General features: G+C 40.9%; 1 protein-coding gene across 4 annotated transcripts in view; it reads left to right on the top strand.

The window, feature by feature from the left end:
* The window catches only part of fmnl2a (formin-like 2a), a 63,994-nt gene extending 47,170 nt beyond the window's left edge, over nucleotides 1–16,824 (top strand). The window contains exons 11-27 of one of the 4 annotated variants that reach the window (XM_034694182.1): nucleotides 1,209–1,319; nucleotides 1,605–1,754; nucleotides 2,108–2,209; nucleotides 2,315–2,630; nucleotides 2,737–2,925; nucleotides 4,910–5,034; nucleotides 5,128–5,330; nucleotides 5,443–5,677; nucleotides 7,021–7,089; nucleotides 7,179–7,259; nucleotides 7,349–7,478; nucleotides 7,561–7,724; nucleotides 7,818–7,919; nucleotides 9,514–9,609; nucleotides 10,017–10,140; nucleotides 13,591–13,637; nucleotides 14,119–14,237. In XM_034694182.1, the coding sequence (XP_034550073.1) occupies nucleotides 1,209–1,319; nucleotides 1,605–1,754; nucleotides 2,108–2,209; nucleotides 2,315–2,630; nucleotides 2,737–2,925; nucleotides 4,910–5,034; nucleotides 5,128–5,330; nucleotides 5,443–5,677; nucleotides 7,021–7,089; nucleotides 7,179–7,259; nucleotides 7,349–7,478; nucleotides 7,561–7,724; nucleotides 7,818–7,919; nucleotides 9,514–9,609; nucleotides 10,017–10,140; nucleotides 13,591–13,637; nucleotides 14,119–14,124 (2,250 nt within the window). In that variant the 3' untranslated portion in view covers nucleotides 14,125–14,237. Of the gene's footprint in view, nucleotides 1–1,208; nucleotides 1,320–1,604; nucleotides 1,755–2,107; nucleotides 2,210–2,314; nucleotides 2,631–2,736; nucleotides 2,926–4,909; nucleotides 5,035–5,127; nucleotides 5,331–5,442; nucleotides 5,678–7,020; nucleotides 7,090–7,178; nucleotides 7,260–7,348; nucleotides 7,479–7,560; nucleotides 7,725–7,817; nucleotides 7,920–9,513; nucleotides 9,610–10,016; nucleotides 10,141–12,205; nucleotides 12,326–13,590; nucleotides 13,691–14,118 lie in introns of all 4 variants that reach the window. The other 3 variants (XM_034694180.1, XM_034694181.1, XM_034694179.1) reach the window with 3 other exon arrangements.
* Nucleotides 16,825–16,872: the final 48 nt, after the last annotated feature.

Genomic DNA, 16,872 nt, shown 5'->3' with positions numbered 1-16,872 from the left:
ATTTAGAAATGAAACAGGTTGCCTAATGTGTCTCTGACCATCAAAGTGTCTTTATTGTGACCCGGCGAATGCTGTAAGTCTAACCAACAAAAGTGCGATTGAAGGACTGTTCAAACACAGCATCTGTCACAAGTCTGCCCACAGTCTCTCAGCGAGCAGCGCTAAAGTCAACAGACTTTGTCAAAGCTGCCGTGTCACATCAAGACAACTGAGCTACTTTCTGGAGGTTCATTAAGCTCATGTGTTGAAGAGGAGACATGTTTGTTCATGTGTGAGTGTACGTTAGACGTCAGGAGGAGACCCCTCTGATCTGTGTATGCAGGCTCACATAACGCAGCTGATGAAGCCGAACTGGTTGTTTTTTGTTTGTTTGTTCACTGATCCTTTTAATCCGAAAGATTAGCTGCTCTGCCAGCTGAGCAAGCACAATAATGAGGGTTTATATACACAGTATCGGAGGGAGCTGTAATAAAAGGAAATACATGCATTAATGAGCATCAGGTTGTTCTAGCAAAACCTCAAACTTGTTGTTAAATTTGTCTGTTAACAGATCAACCTGTAGCTTTGTTCCAGCAGCTGTTTCAGTGGATTACTTCACATTCTTCAGATTAACCCTCCTGTAATGTTGCGGGTCAAATTGACCCCTTTTAAAGTCTATTTTAGGCAATATATGTCTTCCAAACCAGCTAAATGCAGCATAAAAATCTTGGCAGCATGTGACAGAAGAGGTGTCGTGTTAATTTATCAACATCACTTCATTAAAAATTCTAAATTAAAAATAAAATAAACAAAAATCAATGTCAAGTAAAACTATTGTATTTATATTGAGGGCTTTCCAATGTACATTAAAAAAAACTTTTAATGTTAATTTTAATGAAAAACAAGCGAGTTATCCTCATTGAACCATGATCTGTGAGAATTAAAGAACACCAATGGACTAAATCTTGATTTAAATGGTTAGTAATGGAGTTAAAAATTAGATTTACAAAAATGTGTATTGGGATTTTTTGGGGTTCTGACACTTTTGGATAATTGAATATGCACCGGGTCAAATTGACCCAGGAACATTATTGCTGTTCCAGAGAAACAAACATAACAGGAGGGTTAACTAGTGACAATATTTCATTGAAGGTTTAAAAAACAAAGAGGAAACGCACTCCCTGGAATCTTCTCTTCTCTCAGTGTTTCATTCTCTTCTTCTTCTTCAGGTTGCCTGTATGCAGTTCATCAACATCGTCGTACACTCGGTGGAGGATATGAACTTCAGGGTTCATCTACAGTTCGACTTCACCAAACTGTGTCTGGACGACTACTTAGACGTGAGTTGAGACGTAACGCTGACAGACTAAACACACTCTCTCTTTATAATCAGCTCTATCCGAAGCAGAGGTTGTCATCAGAGCGCCCCTGAGACAGAAACTATACAAAGGGAGTCAATAAAGACTTTTCCATTACTGCAGAAAATAATCTGTACATTCTTTTTTTCCTGCCTTGCTGCACAGACGAGAACAAGGCAGACGTCCTCCTCCTCTTGCAGCGATTAGAAAATACATAATCGACTTCTTTCATCATCAACTCTCTTTGTCATGCTTTTGGTTTTCCAGAAACTGAAGCACACGGAGAGCGATAAGCTGCAGGTTCAGATCCAGGCCTACTTGGATAACGTGTTTGACGTTGGAGCACTTCTAGAGGATGCAGAGACCAAAAACGCTGCTCTGGAGCGTGTGGAGGAGCTAGAGGAGAATATGTCACATGTGAGATACCTCCAAATGTTGATCAACTCTCAAAAGTCACCCCTGTTTTTCTTCTTTTATGAATTCAATTATGAATAGATGTCCAGCATGTCACAATGTTGATGGCTGGATAATGAAGCCTTTAAATGTGCACATTATAACTCATTCCCCTCTCAGAGTGATCTCATGCTTTCTCTAAAGATACTGGATGCACTTTATAAAATAAACGCTTTTTATAAGATCACTTAACTTACTCAATCAGTTGAAACCCAGGAAACATATTTTGAATGCATATACAATCCTTCTGGATCTTTATGTTGTCTGTTGCATTGGCTGTTGTCATGATCTCTTCCTCCTGGCTGTTGCTCCTACAGATGACGGAGAAACTGCAGGACATGGAGAACGAGGCCATGTCAAAGATTGTGGAGTTGGAGAAGCAGCTGATGCAAAGGAACAAGGACCTTGAATCCATCAGGGTCAGACTCACACTCAATCTTCACACTTGTCTTTTAATCTGTCTTTTAAGTACTCGGTTCCATATACTGTATCTACAAACCTATATTTTCCTCTTCCCCACACAGGAAGTCTACAAAGACACCAGCTCGCAGGTGCACTCTTTGCGGCAGATGTTGAAAGAGAAGGATGAGGCCATCCTGCGACAGAGTAAACTGGAGAAGAAGATCCATGAGCTGGAGAGACAAGGCACCATCAAGATCCACAAAAAGGGAGATGGAGACATCTCCATCCTGCCCTCGCCGCCACCTGGTGTGGAGGGCTTGGCGGGCTCTGTGATGGGGGGAAATGCTGCAGCTGTCGGTCCAAATCATATGGGAGTTGTAGCGGGGAGCCTTGCTCCTCCACCACCTCCCCCACCTCCACTGCCTTTGAACGGCACATGTAGGTTTAATATTAGTCTGTTTTATTCGCACAAGCTATTTTATACTGTCAGATCTTAATGATAGCTAAACTTTCCAATGCCTCCTCCATTTCTCTTCTCTCTCAGTGTTAAACGGACCATCATCTGCCATTCCTGCCCCAGCAGCTCCCCCACCTCCACCGCCTCCCCCTCCACCTCCCCCTCCCCCACCAGGGCCAAACTTCTCAGTACATATGCCTCCTCCGCCTCCTCCTGCAGCCCCGCCACTTCCCGGCTGTGGGACGCCCACTGTCATCATGAACTCCGGGTTAGCAGGTGAGTTCATCAAATGCAAAAACACTTGAGTTTTGTTTGTGTTAGTTAGTTAGTTGTGTGTTTATGTTTGTTTAGATAGCAGATTGTCTCCTTCCTGAACCTCTTCGCTAAACTCAACTTTGTTCAAATGCTTTAACACTCTCAGAGCTTGAGATTTGGCCTCATGCTTGTGATGCTAAATGTTAAGGTTGATGATCATAGCTTGCTGCTCAGTAAAGTAAATCTAAATCTGTACTCCTACATTCTTTGAAAACTTTAAGGTTGATGTGTTATACTTATAGTTCAGATATAGGACTATAATACTCTTGAGTTTAACTGTTAGAGCCATAATAAGCACGTCATTTTTTTATTTTAATTGAATCCTTATGCCTTTTTCTATGGAAGTTGTATTTAATCTCTGGACTATGTTAAGTTGTATGAATGTAAGCATGTGCATGCTAACCTTTTAGAGTAGCTATCCAGAGAAGCTTCACAACTTTGAGGAGGAAAATGCAGCATTGCCAGTTTTGATTCTTCTACCTGATGGGAACCCAATAAGATGCTTTACTGTGTGTTTGTGATGGGCATGTGTAAACTTTCTCACTAACTTTAACAACTTCTTGCTATTTTTCTTTTAATTGTTTCTTTTTTTCTGCCTACCAGAGGGACCCATCAAACTTTTCTGTAGGTTCTCCTTGTCGTGTTTGGTCTTCTGTTCCCCTCTGTTTTCATTTGTTTCTTTGCCATAAGTTTTGAAACTGGCACACAAATCCCATTTGTTTGACACGAGTCTCTTAACCCTCCTTTTATGTTTGTTTCTCTGCAACAGCAATAATGTTCCTGGGTCAATTTGACCCGGGGCATATCCAATTATCCAAAAGTGTCAGAACCCCAAAAATCCCAATACACATTTTTTTAAATCTAATTTTTAACTCCATTACTAACCATTTAAATCAAGATTTAGTCCATTGGTGTCCTTTAATTCTCTCAGATCATAGTTCAATGAGGATAACTCGCTTGTTTTTCATGAAAATTCATGTTAATTTTTTTTAATGTACATTAGAAAGACCTAAATAGAAATACAGTAGTTTTACATGACATTGATTTTCGTTTATTTTATTTTTAATGTTTAATCTTTTTATTTTTATGAAGTGATGTTGATAAATTAACATGACTCCTCTTCTGTAACATGCTGCCAAGATTTTTATGCTGCATTTAGCTGGTTTGGAAGGCATATATTGCCTAAAATAGACTTTAAAAGGGGTCAATTTGACCCCAAACATAACAGGAGGGTTAGAAGTCTTCATGTATTTAATGTTCTATCATTCTATATTTGGAAACAAGTTAAACTGGGAAAATTATAGATACCAAATTTCCAAACGCTGCATGTTTCTCCTTCACACCTCGCTGTAGTTTTGTTATATGTGTATGTTTTGAATGCATCTAGAATCATCACATCTCAAAGTGTTGGTTGCATATTGAGACATAGCGACCTGCTGTGGCATGCACATGCTACAAAGTGATAACTAAATGCAGAGCAGGAATGCTGCTCTCCTCTCTCAGCCTGGCCTTATCTTTCTGTACCTGGTGACATCTTGTCTGTGCAGCAGAGCGGAGCGCCGCCTCGATGTTCAGCTGCAATGAATCAGCCCAGGTGGCCACAAATAGCCGTAATCTGTCCAATAAATAGTTTGTCACAGAACTGGGGAGGAAATCCTCACCATGTGTACTGCTTACTGTGCAGGAATACCACATTTGTCTTAATCTCCTGGAAGAGTCAGGGTTTACTCTGCTTCAAGTGTGACTAAGCAGTTTTTTGTTTTCATTGAAGAGAGGAAGTACTCTGTCACAATAAATCAAAACTGTGACCAAATTGAAGCAGCAGATCATTTCCATGTGTGTCCCCAGTCCCAGATGTCTGTCTTCCATTTCACCTGCTCATGTGTGAATGTGCACTTATATAGTATTTAGAGATGCCATGCTAACTCTTCTGCTTCCTGTGTAGCTGTTAAGATAAAAAAACCCATCAAGACAAAGTTCCGTATGCCCGTCTTCAACTGGGTGGCCCTGAAACCAAACCAGATCAACGGGACCGTCTTCAACGAGATCGATGACGAGAGGATACTGGAGGTGAATGAGGGAATGAAGATGTATTAAGCATGTGGCTTGCCTGACATCGATGACAACAAAAACATTAACACAGATTCTCTTGTTGTCTCTTAGGACTTAAACGTGGACGAGTTCGAGGAGATGTTTAAGACAAAAGCTCAGGGCCCGGCAATCGACCTCGGCATGAGCAAGCAGAAGATCATTCAGAAAGGGCCCAACAAGGTGACACTACTGGACTCCAACCGAGCCAAGAACCTGGCCATCACACTGAGGAAAGTGGGCAAGACTCCTGAGGAGATCTGCAAAGCAATTCAGATGTAAGCCCTTTCAAAATCACCCAAAATACTACATTTGTCTTTACTACAATACTGCATGTTGTACTTTACTGTGTCCTGGCATTCAATAACTGTTGTGATATACTCTCTTTAGATTTGATCTGCGGACTCTGCCTGTAGACTATGTGGAGTGTCTGATGCGCTTCCAGCCCACGGAGAACGAGATCAAAGTCCTGAGACAGTTTGAGAAGGAGCGAAAGCCACTGGAGAGCCTGACGGACGAGGACCGCTTCATGATGCAGTTCAGTAAAATCGAGCGGCTCATGCAGAAGATGACCATCATGGCCTTCATCGGGAACTTCTGTGAGAGCCTGCAGATGTTAACACCGGTGAGTGACAGCGTCCTTTACTTTGCAAAGTAGAAGAGTGAAAACTCTAAAATGGGACTTCCACCAGATCCGTGTCCAGCTCCGTGCTCTCTCGTCCGTCAACACCCACCGGTTGCATTTTCGGAACTCAGCACGGAGCAGGACTGCTGGACGGCTGGAGTCATGTGACCAAGGTTTTCCTGCTGCAATCACTGAATCAAGGATTCTCCTCCTCCTCCCCTCATCCATGTTGTCTTTATCAGCCTCTGAAAACCTCTGACCTGATGACTCCAGGCCTGCCTCCACCCTAAATGACATTTTGTTGTCATAGTTAAGTTAAAAACAATCTAACGACAACACAGAGTCTTTTATTCTGAAAATTAACCAGATGTTTTTATTTTGTTTTGGTGCCTGACTTCCTGTCCCGCTCCATCTGCTCTGTGCTGAATTGATGCGTCGTGCTCCGGCATACGGCAAAAATAGAAGTCTTGCGTATCTGATCCGTTGCGTTCCGACCTGCTGGATCAGAGACGCAGCTGGAACGCAACGGAGCGGATCCAGTGGGGTATCGGAGACGGACCGGACACGGATCTGGTGGAATTTGGCCTGGAGGCTATGTTCACACTGCAGGCAGAAATGACTAGGTCAGATTTTTTAGAGGCAGTGTGAACACTCAAATCTGGACTAAATCAGATTTAGACCACTTCCATATGTGGTCCTTAATCAGATACAGATCAGATTTTTCTCAATGTGACCTCAGTGTGAACGGCCAAGGCGGATTTGATGCCCTTTTTATACTTTCACGTCACTTTATAGCGACACACGTCACAATTCTGCGCAGCGGTCACCTTGCAAAAATGGAGAAAAGCAACGATGGAGCCAGTCAATGGAGGGACAGCGAGGCCTTGGACCTTTATAAATATAAATAATAAATAGACCTTTCAATCATATTTGCGGCCACAGCTCCTCAAAAAAGCCGAAACAAGCAATTTGTCTCTCTTTTTCTTTATACTTGACCTCCTCCACACCTGGTCATTCATTCTCCAGCTCCCACTGCACAAAAACTTTGTAACAAAGGCGAAAATACTTCCTCCATGTTTACGTTTATGAAACAGCTACATGTGACGTCATTGTTACTGTTCTTTTGCGCATGCGGGGCAGTTCGGAGCCGCAAACAGTTCACACTGGGATCAGATACAGGTCACATTATAGATGGTAATGTGAACAGGCAAACAAAAAAATCAGATCTGAACAAAAAATCTGAATTGAGCATTAAGCCTTGCAGTGTGAACGTAGCCTTAGAGCCTGTTTGCTGTATATGCAGCATCGCACCGTCTCATGTTTTCCTCTTTGTTCCTCTGCAGCAACTTCATGCTGTGATCGCAGCGTCTGTGTCCATTAAATCATCACAGAAACTGAAGAAAATCTTAGAGGTAAGTCCGTCATTAATGTTGGGACTGAACTTGATGAAAGAGAACATCTGGCTTCCTTTTTTAAAATGTTTCTTCCTTCTTTTCATCAGATTATCTTGGCTCTTGGAAACTACATGAACAGCAGCAAACGAGGAGCTGTGTATGGGTTTAAGCTGCAGAGTTTAGACTTGGTAAACAGCTTCTTTGTGCCTGATAGTCCTCTACGTTTTCTATTATTTTGAACGTATTGTTGATGTATGTTCTTTCACTTTCTTTACAGCTACTTGATACCAAATCAACAGATCGGAAGCTAACGTTGTTACACTACATCGCCAATGTAGTCAAGGATAAATATGTCCAGGTTGCTCTCTTTTACAACGAGATACACTATGTGGAGAAAGCTGCAGGAGGTGAGCCTTGTTTCTTTCCAGCTGTTCTTCTTGTTGAGTAAAGATGTTGCGTGTGCACTCACACACGCGCTGGTGTTCACAGTGTCGTTGGATAACGTCCTGCTGGATGTAAGGGAGCTAAACAGAGGCATGGAGCTGACCAAGAGAGAGTACAGCATGCACGGCCACAACACCATGCTCAAAGAGTTCATCGCACACAACGAGAGCAAGCTGAAGAAGCTGCAGGACGATGCTAAGATTGCACAGGTAACATGAGCATAGGTCACTTGTGCCTTTAATTTAACTCTTTGGATAAACTGACGACCTCACAATGAATAACACCCTCTGTTTCTTCATCAGGATGCCTTTGACGAGGTGGTGAAGTTCTTCGGGGAGAACGCCAAAACAACGCCGCCCTCTGTCTTCTTCCCTGTTTTTGTGAGATTTGTGAAGGCTTACAGGGTGAGTTGAACAGCTTGCAGGATCCAATTTGAAGAATCAGAACCAAACATATCTTTTTATTGCACTAAATCTTGCTCTTGCTGAAACTTAATTTTAAGTTTGAAGGTGTCTCACACTTTTAACTGATATTAAAGCCACAGTGCATTAGCATCAAGCAGAACTGAGGATCATGTTACAGCATTCTAGCAACCTCACTGCTTTCTAAATCCAAACACCCCCATTTATTTTTGGTCATTTTAATATTTAATAATAAGAATAATAATAATTTTATTTGTAGAGCACTTTTCAAAAAACAGGTTACAAAGTGTTTTACATGGGCATCAAAATAAAACAAGGCAGATCATAAAAGTCAAGATAAAGAAATAAAACACATTTTAAAAGACATAAATTCCCTTAAAAGAACTCTAAAGGAATACAATTATTTTAGAATATATTTCTTAAGCCGGTTTAAATAAAGTCAAATAGAATTCAGATCAAATCTGGGAAGGCTCTGCGATAAAAGTATGTTTTAAGAAGGAATTTAAAGAGCTCATTGACTCAGCAGACCTGATCCCCTGGACAGATGGTTCCAGAGTGTCGGACCCCTCACTGGGAACGTCCTGTCCCCTTTTGTTTTCATTTTAGTATTTGTAATGCACAGTAAACCTCTGCCCGAGGATCTCAATGTACGCGTCGGTTCATAGGGTATTAAAAGGTCTGCTATATAGCTCGGAGCAAGACAATGCAGGGTTTTAAAAGTAATCAGTAAAATCTTAAAATCAATTCTTAAACTTACAGGGAGCCAGTGCGAGGAAGCTAGCGTCAGAGAGATGTGGTCAAATTTTTTGGTTCTGGTTAAAACCCTGGCTGCTGAGTTCTGTACAGTTTGGAGACGATCAAGGGATTTTTTGAGCAGGCTGCTAAAAAGACCGTTACAATAGTCCAGGCGTGAGGAGATAAAAGCATGTCAAATCGTCTCTGTGTCTTTAAAAAATGTTGTCTTCAGCTGCCACCGCTTCTACCTCAAGTGATGTCAATTAGAATGAATTGATATTTCTCACGGCTCCCTCTGGAGCAACTTGTTGCCTTAAATATATATTTTCTGTTTAACTTCCAAGTCCAGTAAACGGACTGTGATGCGTAAAGTATGTGTGGAGTTCCCCTTTTAAGCCACATCAGGGTCTGGGGGGGGAGTCACATGGGTATGCAACAATGATTGGAAATGAAAGTGGGTGTCCAGATTTGTCTATGGCTGTATATGTGTCTGTTAGCCCATATGTACAGTGTGTAACTCTAAATCATTAGTATTTTCTTTCATACCAAACCTAATTCAAAAATATGAGATTTTCACGGTTACATAACGCTGCTGTCGGGCTGAAACCTCATATCTCTAGAGATACAAGGTTTCTGCCCGACAGCGGCAATAAGCAAATAGCCCTCACCCTGGTGCCTGTGTTTAAGCTCTTCATATTGCACTCCTTTGCCTTTTTGCTCCTTTATTTGTGTTGATGATTCTGTATTTCTGTAAATAACACAGAGATAAAACCATGAGCAGCTACTATTTCACAGCCTGTATCTTTGTGTTCATGTCATTCATACCTTATTTCCTCCTCAGCAAGCAGAAGAGGACAATGAGCAAAAAAAGAGACAGGAGCAGCTTTTGATGGAGAAACTTCTAGAACAGGAGGCCATGATGGAGGAGAACCAGAAGGTGAGTCACCAATTTTCATCACCCATCCTCCTCCCCCACCTTCTTGGCGTCTAGGGCAGGAGGCCTCTTTGGTTCACAGAGGGTAAGTCAGTTGAACGTCTTCACCTTCTGCTGCACCTTCCTCCTGACTCCTGATCACAGGATTAGCTCAGCACTAACAGCTCGTGCAGGGTGGAGGTATCTGGTCGTACAGTGTGACACCCTGCTGAGTGACATCACATGTAGACAGGATCAGCTGCTACATTTTCTCAACAGTTCAAATAACTCGCACATGCACAGATTCTCTGGGGGGAAGTTTTGAGCAGAGCTAAAAATAATGATCTGAAAGAAATAACAGGTTAAAGAATTGTTGACAATGTTGATTTTGAAAAAGTTTTTGAATGTGTGTGTGTGTGTGTCCTTCTCAGTCTCCCTCTCATAAGAACAAGCGGCAGCAGCAAGAGCTGATCCAGGAGCTCAGGAGGAAACAGGTGAAAGACAGCCGGCACGTCTACGAAGGCAAAGATGGAGCAATTGAGGACATCATCACGGGTAACGTCACCTGGGCCTGGTTACAGCCTCTTCACACACACACACACACACACACACACACACACACTGGGCGCGGTGCATGAAGGTCCTCTCGGGTGCTGTACATTCAGTCATTAACAAAGGGACTCTGAAACAACTAACACAAGGACTCTGGTTCTTTTTAAAAATCAGCTGTCAGATGTTTGAGCATCAGAAATTCAACCTAACGAGTCCAAACATGACCTGACAGTGCGCCTAATCCAATCACCTCTCTGGTTATATTTGTCTGTTTATCAATGCTTATCTTATCTGCTTTGTCTTTGCTTTATAACATTGTTTCTGATAACACAAGGCTGGGCTTTGACTAGCTCCTGGAGTACCAGATTATCAGAGAGGAATCAATACATCCTTTGTTCACTGGAGGATGGTTATACTTAACATTGTATGTCAGCTGTATATCACTCATGGGTCATTTTAACACCCAAAATTTGTAAATATTGTACTTTTATTCAGCTTATATTTATATCTGACCCTCTGCTGGAACTTTATTGGTATTTGTTTGACATGTATTCAAAACCTCTTTTATGTATAGCATCCGATTACAACTTTTTCAAACACACACACACATACAAACAATCTCAGTTTTTTAAAAGTTAATTGAAGTTTGATTTAGTGCTGGGCGATAATTCGATAACGATAATTATCGTGATATAATTTAATCCATTTAATAAAATGGATGAGCCTTAAACGCTAGTTGCCGCCCAACATTTGACAGAAGAAGACGGCATTGAACAGCCAATCATGTCCCAGGGTGAGAGGTAGGCGGGGCTTAAAGACGTTCGGAGCTGGATGTACACACAGCTGAGACGGGCGACAGTGGAAGGAAACTCAAAACCTAGCAGCTCAAAGCAGAGTCGTAAGTCTGACACTGTGTCGTCTCTGCGGTAACTTTTAACTTCATACACTTCATTAAATATACTTACAGGATGTGGGTTAAGGAAGAGCACAGAGACAACTTCTGCAGTTCTTTCAAAAACCTTTAATGTCCACCACGACCGTAGTTCAACAGAACACTAAAAAATAACTGTGATGCATTCACTGTACTGTGGGAAACAATATCACTCCACTTGTAACCCTTAGTAATCTAAAAGGTGAGAGCACAACTCAAAACAATACTCTACTAAACTGATACACAGAATACAATTTGATGTATCTTTGTTGTACATGTAAATCAAATTATGAAAATAACCTCAACATTAGAAAAAATTAGACTCTACAAACTAAAACTTCACAAAAATCAAATTTTACACAAAAGACCTGCTTCCTGTTAGCACCATCAGAAATTATGGATGAAAGAAGTTTATCAGAAACCTTATCCAGATACAAACTAACAAACTGTCTGGTTTCTTCTTTAACTCTCATTAAGGAGCAAAAATCTGCTTCTAAATTGTAATGAAATCATGATTTGATATTTATCGCGATAATTATCGATATCGACTGATATGAAATATTTTATCGTGATAACATAATTTTCAATATCGCCCAGCCCTAGTTTGATTACATTTTTCCTGCTGAAACATAAACTCAGTAGTGATGTCAGGTGGACCTATGACTGTATTTAATGGAGACACTGCTCTTTCTTTACTTAAACACTGAAGTCAGTAACCAATGAAAGTCTTAGACTCAGGATTGACTTTGCTTGATTTGATGTTGCATGCAAAATATGAGATAATCTGACACAATGCATTGTTTTAGATTATATATAGTGTTAACAGCCATATTTGAAGAGTTTAGTCTTTTATAAATGGAGCACAGTTTGTCATTCAAGTTTCTGCAAAGGTTGAACTGTGCTGTTTTTGACACGTACAGTCAGACAGTGTTTCTATTAAAACATGTAACCTTTAAATAAAGAAGGCTCCAGTCCGGCCCTTTAGTACACACATTAAACCCTGGCCCGTCCTGCTCCTGTTGTTGGGTATTTGCTTTAGTGCTAACCGGTGCTTAACCCCTGTAGGAGTCTGCTTTTCTTAAATTGTCTCTGTCTCTGTCTTGTCCTGGCTGTTGTTTCTTGTCGTTCTCAATACAGTGCTGAAGACCGTGCCGTTTACCGCCCGCACAGCCAAGCGTGGCTCTCGGTTCTTCTGCGAGCCTGCCCTCAATGAGGAGTACCATTACTAAGCTTGTAGAACTGTCTCTCTTCTCTCAGGTTGCTGGAACAAAAACCTTCTCTACTTTATTCTTCCTCTTCCTCAATTCCTCTGCATGTCTCCTCACACTCCTCCTCTTCCTCCTCCTCCTCTCTAAACTGACACACTCCAACCTCACACTTTGGACCCCGAGACACACATTGATGTTTTATTGTGTTTTGTTTTTTTCCTGCCCTCCTCCTGAGCATGAAGTGGTGTTGGGGAAAATGGTTTTCTCTGCACACCTGCATGAAGTGTGACTTCTCATTTATCATCATTATTGTTATCGACCATGGCATATCATAATGTCACAGAGGAAACTGTCTCCAAGGTTACACTCTTATCTGTACTGACAGCAGATTCAAAGTGGGGAAGACGTTCTCGGAGCAGAAATGTTAAACTGCCATCTAGTGGTGACTTAAAGAATACAACCCATACTTTAAAGTTGTGGTTAGATCAGTAGGACCACACTTTTAAATGAACACTTGTATGTTTATAAAGTCATCATTGAAATGGCAGGTGTGACTAATGTCATCATTGTCTGTGTCTGTGGCATTATAACTTGCTTCTCTGTGTGATTTATTCATGTTTCAAATGTTTGTTCATCATCATGACTACAGCTGCTTCTTGCATGCTTAATGCTTGATGCCTGCTGCTTTCCATCAATGCACCCCTGCACTCCCAGTCATGCTTGCTCCTGCTGACAAGTCACCTCTTTGTCAAATGACCCTTCATATGTCTGCATATAATCCATCATTCACATTACAGCAGTACATCTCTGCAGCTGCATGCTTTGTGAGCCACTAACTGTGTTTTTCTCCATGGTGTAGTGTTCATTTATTCATCTGTCATCAGTCTTTCTCCAGCTGCATGCATGCTTTGTTGTTTTTGTGCTGTTGAAGGTAACGGTGCTGCCGTGTCCTGGAACCATGTTAATCTCAGCTCTGTGTGTTGGACTTTTAAAACGGGCTCTTCTTCTGTGCTGCTGGTAGTCGCTCTGCAAAGCAAACTGAGTTTATAACATAGAGGGAAAAAAAAGCTTCACATATATACATAGCTCTACAGAAGCTTTGATCCTCCTCCCTGCCACTGTAACCACTTAACACACTCCAGCTCTGTCCCCTCTTTACGCCCTCTCCCTACTACAGCCTCCTCTTCCCTCATGCAGCCTGCTGCCACTCTGCTTCGCTCCTGCAGTGCAAGCCAGTGTGAATGTCTAAAGGCTGACATGTTCGACCTCCTCCTCCTGCAGTTTTAACCTTCGTTTTGTCTTCTCTTCATCTAGCCCTAAAGAAGAATAACATTACTAAATTTCCCAATGTCCACTCGAGGGTAAGGAACTCCTCCAGTAGCACCCCTGTAGTGGTGGATGTGTCCCAAACCTGGCAAGCATCTCTTTATTACCTTCCTTTCTGTTTCACTTTCCCCTCCTTTTTCCCACCTCTTTACATCACCTCCATCTTACTCCCTATGAATGTCTATTGATGGATAAATAGATATATTTACAGTAGTTTTTCTCTCCTCTTTGGAGGAAGATGCATTTTGTTCTCACAGATGCATCTAAGGTTTTCTAGATTTCTGGCAGAGGCTTTTGAGTCAAAAAGCAAGCGTCCTGTCTCGCTCTAACACTCAGAGACAGCTGACCTGTGAGCTTTTTTCTTCCTGTGTGGAACTCACGCTGCTTTGACAGACAGGCTGCCAGCACTCTGAGCATGTGGGCTCATCAAAAAATGCCCTGACAAGATAACTGACAGATCTTTTATCCCTCCCACCCTCCCTCCCCCCTCAATCCAATTTCTCCTTCCCCTCACAGATTTGAGGAATCAGCCTTACAGGCGAGCCGACGCTGTGCGGAGAAGTGTCAGGAGACGCTTTGATGATCAGAACTTGCGGCCGGGGAACAACGGCGAAGTGATCGTGTGACGAGGGAAACGGAGCATGTGCTGGAAGGGGGGAGGAAGGAGGGATGGAGGGGGGAGGGGGGGTTTGGAAGATGGAGAGGATGTGTAGCTTCAAAGGAAGGAGAGGAAGTTGGATGAAGAGTGAAGGACGATAAGTGAAAGATGAAGAGTGTAGCAACCATGGAGATGAGTATGTATATATATTACATAAGAATACAAGTTATTCCATGTCTGTGGTACAGTAGAAGCTTTTATTTTGAAGGACTGAGACATGTACTGGACTGAATCTAAAGTGTCTGAAAGGTTCATTCAGAAACCTTCCACGAGCTAAGTGCCTGAACTTCTTTGTGTGGGTTAACGTCACTCTGTCTCTTGTTTGTCTGATGACTGTTTTTTATACTCCCACTTTGAGCAATACGAGTTGACCTGGCTTTAATTTGTACGATGTGTTTAACTGGACTTGCGGTGGCCTTAAGAGCCACGTGAAGAGATGCGTCTTTGGAAACATAATGTAGAATGTATGGGACGAGTCCCCTGTAGCTGTTCTAAACATTACATCTGCCGGTGTTTTGGTCGACACCATGCTGTGTCTCAGTACATTCCTGTGCTATTTCCATTCCTCTTCGAACAGGCGTGCTCAAACTGCACTTTTTTTTTTTACATCTCATGAGGCTTTTCAACTTTTACTGAAAGGGCTGATGGTCAGGCAACAAGACGGGGATCAGAAACTGAGAAGACTTTATATTTGTATTAAAGAAAGTATAAGAGTTGTGGAGATCGAACAGAAAAGACATTAAAGTGATTTGTTTCAAAACAATACAGTAAAATGTGAATTGTATATAACATGTTGCTCCTAATCTGTAGAATTAGGCCGCCTGCTCAAGTAAAAAATGTACCATCCACTTACCATGATGCATTTCTGTAGCAGCACAGCATTTAAGTTTGGTTTCTGGGAACAAGTGAAGCCTTTTGCTGAGCAAAAGGAGAAACTAAAACGGTAGCCCCAAGAGAACTTTCATCCATGCGTTGTATTTACTCTGTTTTCTTGAGATCTAAAATGAACGTCAGATGATTTTAACTTGTATCTCAAGAAATGTGAAAGCACAAAAACGGATAAAGGCTGATGTCATTATGTATGGAAGAGGATAAGGGCCACCAGAGAAATTAAAACAAAAATAAGGTCAAATTATTTTATTACTTTTATTCTGAGAAAAAGTCAGAATTCTGACTTTTTTTCTCAGAATAACAATAATAAAAAAATGTTTAACCTTAATTTTTTTTCTGAAATAAAAAGTCAGAATTCTGAGAGTAAAGTCAGAATACTGACTTTTTTCTCAGAATAATAATTATAACAATTTATGACCTTATTTTTTATTTTTTCCAGTGGTCCTAATCCTCTTCCGTATTTATGTGAGTGATAGCAGCATGGCATGTTGTGGTCTGGTCTATCACAGTGACCTGCCTATTGTTTTGTTTTCTAGATCATCAGAAAATGATCCTACCATCACTTCAAAACAAGCTTTGTTACCTTGAGATAATTCATCTGTTAATATGGGAGAAACAGAATTATTTTAAAATACAGTATAACACTTAAGACGATCTGGAGAACACAGCTGAAATACTTATCACAGTCAGAGTAAATCAACTGCATGGGTGCATGTCAGCTTAGGGCTCCTGTCATTTTCAACCAAACGTAGACACTCTAAAAGAACAAAGCTCAACCTAACAGAGGATCTCATTTTTACAAACTGGAAAGAATTTAGCATTTCATCTCCGTTCATTGTTTTTACAGATTAACTATATTCCAGGTTTCTGTGTCTACTCACTTTATTGTAATTTTAATGTATAGTATTTAACCACTGAGAGGATTCCTTGAAGCTTATGTTCCATCTGACATTGTCATTAAAAAAAAAAGCTAAACAAAGTACAGCAAACAAAAACCTTTCTTATATGTACAGATATTTTGCTACATTATTTTTTTTTTTTTTTTTTTTTTTACCTAACTCACATTACCAGATGGTTAATATTGTACATATTGTTTAAACAAAAGTTTTCATTGCCTTGTGCTATACAACTTGAATGTTATTTTAACTTATAGTTTTGTTTCCATTTTTTTGTTTGTATTTAATTAAGCCAAATGCTTTCAGACTCTACAGCTGTGTGTTTAATCAGAGTGTCTCACTGTCATGCAGGAGGCAGCAGGTCACTGAATTTGCATGCGGGTGTGTCACATAGCAACAAAACCAGGTACAAAAACCATGCATCAGATTGTGATTTACAGGTGTTGGTACATTTGAGCACAAGTCAAACTCTGACACAGTGAACATTGTGTCTGATCAAGATAGTTAACCTGTGATTGGCTGGTTTTGGGGGCAGACTGACACACTCTCCTGTGATCATCTCCACTGAAGCACGTGCTGCTGTTCATCTCCTTTCTCTCAACTTCACCGTATGTTGTGACATTTCTCTAACTGGATAATACTGGCATGTTTTTTTTAAGTTCACCAGAAATGTATTTTAGACAGTTTGTGCTCATGACAAAATAACAAGCTTTTCTTAAATTAGGTGATATGAGATTTTCAATGAATATGATCAAATAAACTATTTACATTGAATATAGAACTGTTTACCTGTTTGTTCATTTCCTTTAATATATGTTATTAGGG

This window comes from Notolabrus celidotus, chromosome 10 (genome assembly GCF_009762535.1).
Source record: "Notolabrus celidotus isolate fNotCel1 chromosome 10, fNotCel1.pri, whole genome shotgun sequence".
In the NCBI taxonomy this organism is placed as follows: domain Eukaryota; kingdom Metazoa; phylum Chordata; class Actinopteri; order Labriformes; family Labridae; genus Notolabrus; species Notolabrus celidotus.
This window is presented reverse-complemented; position numbering and strand designations above follow the sequence as displayed.